Here is a 9,047-nt window from a genome sequence, read left to right on the forward strand (position 1 = left end):
AAACATACATGCACCTCAGCGTTCACTGCAGCACTGTCTACAATAGCCAAAACATGGAACCAGATGTCCAACTCTGTGTGACCCCATAGATGGCAGCCCATCAGGCTCCACCGTCCCTGGGATTCTCCAAGCAAGAACACCAGAGTGGGTTTCCATTTCCTTCTCCAATGTATGAAAGAGAAAAGTGAAATTGAAGTTGCTCAGTCGTGTCCGACTCTTAGCGACCCCATGGACTGCAACCCACCAGGCTCCTCCACCCATGGGATTTTCCAGGCAACAGTACTGGAGTGGATTGCCATTGCCTTCTTCAAGACAAGACATGGAACCAACCTAAATGTCCACTGCCAGATGAAAGGATAAAGATATGGTACACAGATAAACACAGTGGAATACTGCTAAGTTGCTTCAGTCGTGTCTGACTCTGTGCGACCCCATAGGCGGCAGCCCACCAGGCTCCCCCGTCCCTGGGATTCTCCAGGCAAGAATACTGGAGTGGATAGCCATTTCCTTCTCTGATGCATGAAAGTGAAAAGTGAAAGTGAAGTCGCTCAATCGTGTCTGACTTTTCACGATCCCATGGACTGCAGCCCACCAGGCTCCTCCACCCATGGGATTTTCCAGGCAACAGTACAGGAGTGGATTGCCATTGCCTTCTTCAAGACAAGACATGGAACCAACCTAAATGTCCACTGCCAGATGAAAGGATAAAGATATGGTACACAGATAAACACGATGGAATGCTACTCAGCTACAAAAAATGATATCACGCTATTTTCAACAGCAAGGATGGACCTAGAGATTATCATACTAAGTGAAGTGAATCAGAAAGAAAAAGATAAATACCATATGCTTCCACTGCTGCTGCTGCTGCTAAGTCACTCCAGTCGTGTCCAACTCTGTGTGACCCCATAGATGGCAGCCCACCAGGCTCCCCCGTCCCTGGGATTCTCCAGGCAAGAACACCGGAGTGGGTTTCCATTTCCTTCTCCAATGTATGAAAGAGAAAAGTGAAAGTGAAGTCACTCAGTCGTGTCCGACTCTTAGCGACCCCATGGACTGCAGCCTACCAGGCTCCCCTGTCCATGGGATTTTCCAGGCAAGAGTGCTGGAGTGGAGTGCCATTGCCTTCTCCAAAATACCATATGATATCACTTCTATTTGAAATCTAAAACGTGACACAAAAGAAATTATCTATGAAGCAGAGACAGACTCAAAGACCCTGAGAACAGATTTGTGGTTGCCAAGGAGGCGGTGTCGGGGGAGGGATGGATTGCAACTTTGGGATTAGGAGATGCAAAGTATTGTATCTAGAATGGATAAACAACAAAACGTCCTGTATAGCACAGGGAACTGTACTGAATATCCTGTGATGAGCCGTAAGGGGAAAGACTATGAAAATGAATGTATAATAGATATGCATAACTGAATCCATCACTTTGCTGTACAGCAGAAATTAACAATACTGCAAATCAATTCTACCTCAATAAAATAAGTGTTACAAAAGATTGACCACGCTCAGGCCAAGGGGCACCTCCCACGACTGCTGCTACCAGGACCCCCATCCCCATGGCGAGCCACTGCTGACCGACACTTCTGCAGGAGACCCTCCAACGCTAGTGGATGAAGAAACCGCATCCAAAAGACAAGACGTCAATTGCCCCATGGCACACAGTTTAGGTCTCACTTCTTTCTTGAACGAACACTTTTGGTTTTGACTGGTTAGAAGATTCACCATGGAACCAGGTCCTGGACTTAACCTATTGTGTAGGGGTGACCTCCTCCATAGAGGGCTCCTCCCATTTTGCAAGATGGGAAATAAATACATAGAATGATTAAGATAAAATTGACCACAAATTGCAATAAACACACGAAAAGGTGCTCTAGCTCCTTAATCAACAGGGAAATGCAAATGAACACCAAGGACTTCCCTGGTGGCCTAGACGGTAAAGCGTCTGTCTATAAGGCAGGAGACCACGGTTCAATCCCTGGTTTGGGAAGATCCTCTGGAGAAGGAAATGGCAATCCACTCCAGTACTATTGCCTGGAAAATCCCATGGACAGAGGAGCCTGGTAGGCTACAGTCCATGGGGTCGCAAAGAGTCGGACATGCCTGAGCGACTTCACTTTCACTTTCCACATCTATCAGAACTGATTAAGCAAAAAATAAAATCCCAAGAATAAACCAGTAACAAAGAGAAACAATAACAGAATAAATCAGCGTTAGTGAGATTGTGGAGTGATGAAATAAAATGTACATTTTGAGGCAGGACAAGAGAAAATTCTCCCTATGTGTCTGTCTAATGTGCAGTGTAAAACTTCATCACACCAGAACTCCTGAAAAACAGCAGCATTCGCTCTATCGTAAAGATCATTCCCTTTCTCTTTCTTCTGATGTTAGCAGTGTCACTTCCTAAAGAGCAATGTTCTTTCCCAGCTCACTTGGGGTCTTGCTGACTTGTTGCTTGCTTTGTACAGTCTTACCTGGACTATGTATCCTTCGTGAATGTTACGTAAAATATTATATGTCATTTTGTGGTACGACCCTTTGTTTAGAAAATGTATCAATACATAACTATACCCTTGCTCCTTGGAAGAAAAGCTATGACCAACCTAGACAGCATATTAAAAAGCAGAGACATTACTTTGCCAACATAGGTCCGTCTAGTCAAAGCTATAGCTTTTCCAGTAGTCATGTATGGATGTGAGAGTTGGACCATCAAGAAGGCTGAGCACTGAAGATTTGATGCTTTAGAATTGTGGTGTTGAAGACTCTTGAGAGTCACTTGGACTGCAAGGAGATCAAACCAGTCAATCCTAAAGGAAACCCAACCCTGAATATTCATTGGAAGGACTGATGCTGAAGCTGCAGCTCCAATACTTTGGCCATCTGATTCGAAAAGCCGACTCATCGGAAAAGACCTTGCTGCTGGGAAAGATAGAAGGCAGGAGGAGAAGGGGACGACAGAGGACAAGATGGTTGGGTGGCATCACCGACTCAATGGACATGAGTTTGAGCATTCTCCGGGAGGTGGTAAAGGACAGGAAAACCTGGCGTGCTGCAGTCCATGGGGTTGCAAAGATTCAGACACAATTGAGTGACTGAACAACAAAGTAGTCAAGTAACATTGTATTTTTATTGAAAAAAGCTGAGCTACTTTAGGCAAATATTATACTTTTTAACTATGATTGGAAGATACATTCCTGATTTATTATCTCCATATTAAAAAAGAATTTCAAAGTAACAAAATAATTCTATCCACCATAAAATCCAGAATAGGGTTGGGCTCTGGGGACCAAATTCATTGTTCACAGGGTGGGCAGAACCCTCTGCCTCTAAACAATCTTTTGAGCTAATTCGGAGAAGGCAATGGCACCCCACTCCAGTACTCTTGCCTGGAAAATCCCATGGACAGAGGAGCCTGGTAGGCTGTAGTCCATGGGGTCGCTAAGAGTCGGACACGACTGAGCAACTTCACTTTTACTTTTCACTTTCATGCTTGGGAGAAGGAAATGGGAACCCACTCCAGTGTTCTTGCCTGGAGAATCCCAGGGACGGTGGAGCCTGATGGGCTGCCATTTATGGGGTCGCACAGAGTCGGAAACGACTGAAGCAACTTAGCAGCAGACTTGGCAGCAGCTTTCAGCTCTGAGTCCTGGTCACAGTCTTGAAATCACAGAAGGTTAGAGACTGGAATTACTCAGCCAGATGGATGAGTTTCTGGTTCAGACACGAGGAGAGGGTTTCTTGGAAGTGATCAATGAAGCCTCTGCAGCAGAAACAGAAGACTAGGGCAGAGGGCATGGGGGCCAAACCAGAGGGGCCTGGCACTGGCGGGGGCAGGGGCGGCGGTGAGGAGCCCTCTCACCATTTCCTTGTTTTCATCCATGTGTCTCCACTCCGTAGAACAGGGGCTGCGTTCAGTCAGTAGCCCTGATGTAAGAATGTTCTTTTCACAGTTTCTCATAGAATTTAAAGACAGGGCTCAGTAGGACCCTTGATTGGATCCAGGAGAGATCCCATGATGCCAGGAGCTACACGCTTTCGATTACTGAGGTGGTCTGGCCAAAGGTCCCAGCTCCTGGAAGGCACGGTCACGTTGTCTTACAGGGACAGCCTAGGGACGGATCTGTACGATGACACTGGATTGGGGCCTGCAGACTCCACACTGCTCAGGCCACGAATCATAGCCCTCGACACTGTGGTCAAACAACACAAAGCGGACGCCCTTCTTGATGTTGGTGAATGCGTGCATGATCTGTAGGCAGAAAAAGAAGTTAAGTCCCATTGTGCCATGGCCTTCCCCTCAACAGCTGAGCTGGGGGCCTTCTGGCAGGTGGTATTTTCCATAGATGGCTGCAACAATGTCTCTACTTCCCATGTCCTTCCGGAATCATGCCACTCCTCACCCAGGGGTGGGGTCTAATCCCCACCCCCTTGAATCTGGGAGGGTTTCACTGGAACCAAGAGTGTGGTATCCGGAACCACCAGGAAGCAGCTGGTTTCCTCGAAGCTGCCATATTGTGAGGAAGCCCAAACTACTCCCAGCAGGGAGATCCCATGGCCAAGCTCTGAGATTAAACCAAGAGCTGCTCAGCCAGCTGTATACACACTCACAGCCCACCCTGCCCTTCAGCTCTAGCCAATGTCTGAAATGGAACTACATGAGAGAACAGAGTGAGCAACTCTCAGCTGAGACCTAATCGTAGAAACCATAGGAGGTGATAAGATGAGCCTTGTTAATATTAAACCTGTAAATCTGGGCCAATTTATTAGGCAACAGTAGTTCATTACAGACCCCACCATTCTTTCCCCTCGCCCCTGCCAGAGACTCACCCGAAAGGAGAAACTGCCTGTCCGTGGCCGGACGGGAAAACGTTTATGGAAGAAATAATGCAAGATGGCATAGTTGGCATCTAGAAGCTTGACGACTAGCTGATACATCCGGTCACTGCCTTGTTGCTCTGTCCAGCTGCCGGAGGAGAAGATCTTTAAGACTGACTTGCCATCCCATTTCTCTGAGGGCCTGCCTTCTTTACCTCAATGCCCTTCCTATGTGGAAATCCAAAACGGTGGTCCCCCCAACAAGTACAATCATTACCTGCCGGTGCTTGTTACATGGGAGCTTGGAACCTCTGCATACCCAAGGAATGCATTTGGACTAAATGAGCTCCCTAGCTGGTCTGTATGCTATGACCGGGAGCTGTGCTGTTCAAGGCACCCGCTCCTATATTATTTTTTCCCCCATATTGTTCCTCATTCTTTCACTAGTGGAGAAGGATGTCGTTTTCAATGTGTTTTTCTTAAAAGGATCCAGGGGAAATCTAGATAAACTGGTGATGGAATAACCAGCAACCTTCAAAGAAACATCCAATGTCCATCAATGCTAAATGTACAAATTATGGTATATTCATATAAAGCAATATTACACAGTCTAAAAGGAAACTGCAGCTACCTATAATTATGGGTGAATTTACAAACATGTTCATTGAAAGAGGCCAAATACAAACTGTATTCTGCATGACTCTCTATATATTAAGCACCCAAATGGCAAAACTGATCTATGTCAGAATTCAGGATGGTGCTGCCTTTAGATTGGAAGTGATGGGGAATGGGGCGTGAGGGATTCTAAGGGTAGGTTTGCTGGCAACATTCTGTTCTTCCTGTCACTTAAGAGTAAGGGACTATATAAATACACAAAGAGGTAGTCTCCTTTACAGAGACTTAGCATCACTTCACTTTTTAGATGTACATTCTACTTCTTCCACAAAAGTATCCTGCTGCTGCTGCTGCTGCTGCTGCTGCTGCTGCTGCTGCTGCTGCTGCTAAGTCGCTTCAGTCATGTCCGACTCTGCGACCCCATAGACGGCAGCCCATCAGGCTCTTCCGTCCCTGGGATTCTCCAGGCAAGAACACTGGAGTGGGTTGCCATTTCCTTCTCCAATGTATGAAAGTGAAAAGTAAAAGTGAAGTCGCTCAGTCGTGTCCGACTCTTAGTGGCCCCATGGACTGCAGCCCACCAGGCTCCTCTGTCCATGGGATTTTCCAGGCAAGAGTACTGGAGCAGGTTGCCATTGCCTTCTCCGCAATATAGTACTATTCCCCTAACATAGTATTAATGTATGTTCTTTTGACTTACCTTTCAAGCTGTTCTGTGCCAACCACATACACAGTTATAAATACCTATTCAAAACTTTTCCTGTGACCATGAAACGCTAAGTGCGGAGTACCTTTGTTTACCTGGGGACTTTGGGTCATACTGGACAGACTACAATGCAATTTGGTGGAGGCTGTCCACGTCCACATAGCGTAAAGTGGGGGCGAGCCACTCCATAAGACCAACATGACTTAGGATGACCTAGAGGCTGAGGTGAAACCCATAATAAGGCCCCAAAAGAACTTAGTTCAGGGGTTTTCTTTTTCTATAAAACTGGAGCCTTGGGAGTCAGTGGTTAAGAATCCACCCTTCAATGCAAGGGACTCAGATTGGATCCCTAGTTGGGGAATTAAGATCCCACATGCCTTGGAGAAACTAAGCCCAAGTGCCACAACTAGAGAGCTGCAACTAAGATACGGCACAGATGAATTAAGGGAAACAAAACAAAGTAAAACGGGAGCATTATGGGGTAGGAATTGAGAAGCATAAACAATGACGCTCCCACCATAGGTGTGATCTGCAGCTGAGGAATTTTACCACAGAGAACATAAAAGTGTACAGGATTTGGGATGCACCTCGCTTAAAATCATCCAGGTCAGGTATCCCTTGGAAGTTCTTTCATGGACCCCAATTTCAAGACCATTATACAGAGCACAAGCTCTAAGAGTCAAACAAGTCTGAGCCTAATGGCAGATCCGGCCAAGCCTCTAGCTATGCCACTAGAAGTCACCTCTGCTTTCTGAACTACCCAGTTTGAGGTTTCAAAATACACATTCCCGCAGGATCAAGGACCAGGAAGGGTGCTGAAAAAGCTCAACCTCCACAGCAATGGCTTGGTGCCTGACATATAACCCTATTTTTAAGAGGCACACTGTGACTTGCCCAAGGCCACAAAACCAAGAAGTCAGAGTTTGAACGTGAGAGGTTCTGGCTCCAGAATCTGACCCCTTAGCCAACTCCATCTTGCCTCCATCTAAACCCAGGAAATTAAACCCATCTAAAACCCTGTAAATTCATTCACAGATGAGATTTAGTTGGGCCCAAGCCCTCTATATTGAATCCAATCAGGCATCTTCCAATCCAAGTCCCTTTAGAGGGTTAGTAGAGGGTTCAGGGAGTGGACTTTTGTTCTATGAAGGTGGCCCAGTCATTTCCCTTCCTCCTTTATCCTAAGGGGTTGTTATTTAGCTGCTAAGTCGTGTCCCACTCTTTTGCAACCCCATGGACTGCGGCCCGTCAAGCTCCTCTGTCTATGGGATTTCCCAGGCAAAAATACTGGAGTGGGTTGCCATCCCCTTCTCCAGGGGATCTTTCCCTTCCAGGGATCGAACCCACATCTTCTGCATTGGCAGGCAGATTCCTTACACCACTGAGTGGGAAGGCCCAAGGTGTTGCTGGGAGGCTTAAATGACATCATCCATGCCAAGGTCAGCACTGAACAAAAGGGCTGTTTTTAGCCTCACACTCACCGGCGACAGACAGAAATCCAAATCTTTCCACTATCCAGGAGTTCCCGCCACAGACCCTCCTCCTCCAGGTCCAAAATTTCTCCCTTGTACCAACACCTATGAAAGAGAGAGCACGATCAATGAGACCCAGCAAAAATTCACCACCGCCCTGACCCTGGGGACTAGGGATATTCACCTGTAGGCAGGACTGTAGCTCATCTCCCCAGAAGTCTTCAGCCTGACCCCCAAGTCTTCCTCTTCCTCCGAGCCATCGCTACAGCTCAGCATCATACAGTCCCAGAGGTCTTCTGTTACATGAAAAAGGTTTGTGATCAAGTTCCTTGCCCACCCTCAAGCCCACGTTAAATCCCAAGGGTTTGCCGGGTGGCCTCGCCCCTCCGCTCCTCCCAACAGGCTCCATCTCTGCCCCAGCCACCAAGTTTTAGCTGCAGAAAACTCCCTCCCACCCACCCGCACGAGGATCGATGCCTTTCTTGGGGTCCTTACCTTTGCCCGGGGGGTTCGCGGTGAGCTTGCGTCCTATGGGTCTGCGCTCGCAGAAGCGGCCCAGGATGCAGGGCCCCGGGGCGTCAGCAGGGGGCAGGCAGGTGCGGATGACGGGCCACAGGTCGGGGTGCTCCCAGGGCAGGATGCTCCGCCACAGGGCCCAGCAGTCCACCACGTCTCGCCAGCGCCGGCACACCGGGCGGCAGTGCCGGAGCAGCGTGCTTGGGGGCAGGTAGCTCAGCACCTTCCGGAGCATCTCGATGGGCAGTTGGTTCAGGCCCGGAGCCTCCTGTGGTTCGTCCCCCGGAGCTGGGACGGGGGCGAGCAGGCCCCAGGAGGTTGAGGCCCCCGTAGTCTCCTCGTCAGGCCCTGCGGCTGCTGCTACTGGAGAGCCAGCGTAAGACATCAGTGACCTGGAGCCTCCGCAGGCGACGCCCCTGCTTCCCGCACCCAAAAACTGTCGCCCCCACACCCCAGCAGCCGCCCCTTCAAGTCCCCAGACTCCCAGCCCGTCCTTGCCAGCCGACCACCGCAGCCGCTCTCCGCCCCGCGCACCCCAGCGCCCGCAGCAAACCCCGCTCTGCGCCCCGAGTCTCACCCTTCATCTCAGCCAGTGCTCCTCACCAGTGGGCCTTCACCTTGCCTCACCTGTTCCCATCGCCACCTCAGCCCTTTTTATTCGCCCGCCCCTCCCTTCTTGATACCCAGTAACCAGACCACCCACCCACCCTCCACTCCCCTACTCCCTACCCCACCCCCGCCCTGGCCTCCTTCTCCCAATGACTAGCCATTTCTGCCTGCCCCTCCCTTCTCCCTGTCTCTTTCTCCCAGGCTTGCTTGCCATGCCCTCCCAGCCCTGTCTCCAGGCCCTGTTCTCCCAACTTCCCTTCCTTCAGACTCTGTTCAAACCTGCAGGGTAATTAAGGGACCAAATCGC

At 49.1% G+C, this 9,047-nt stretch overlaps 1 protein-coding gene across 1 annotated transcript; it reads right to left on the reverse strand.

The window, feature by feature from the left end:
• Positions 1–4,115: 4,115 nt before the first annotated feature.
• Positions 4,116–8,516, reverse strand: LOC128063947 (F-box only protein 27-like). The gene is made up of 5 exons (XM_052656776.1): positions 8,111–8,516; positions 7,800–7,911; positions 7,625–7,720; positions 4,835–4,970; positions 4,116–4,256 (listed from the first exon to the last, which is right to left on the reverse strand). The coding sequence occupies exons 1-5, from the start codon at positions 8,514–8,516 to the stop codon at positions 4,116–4,118; spliced, it is 891 nt and encodes a 296-aa protein (XP_052512736.1).
• Between the last annotated feature and the right edge of the window lie 531 nt (positions 8,517–9,047).

This window comes from Budorcas taxicolor, chromosome 18 (assembly GCF_023091745.1).
Source record: "Budorcas taxicolor isolate Tak-1 chromosome 18, Takin1.1, whole genome shotgun sequence".
In the NCBI taxonomy this organism is placed as follows: Eukaryota; Metazoa; Chordata; class Mammalia; order Artiodactyla; family Bovidae; genus Budorcas; species Budorcas taxicolor.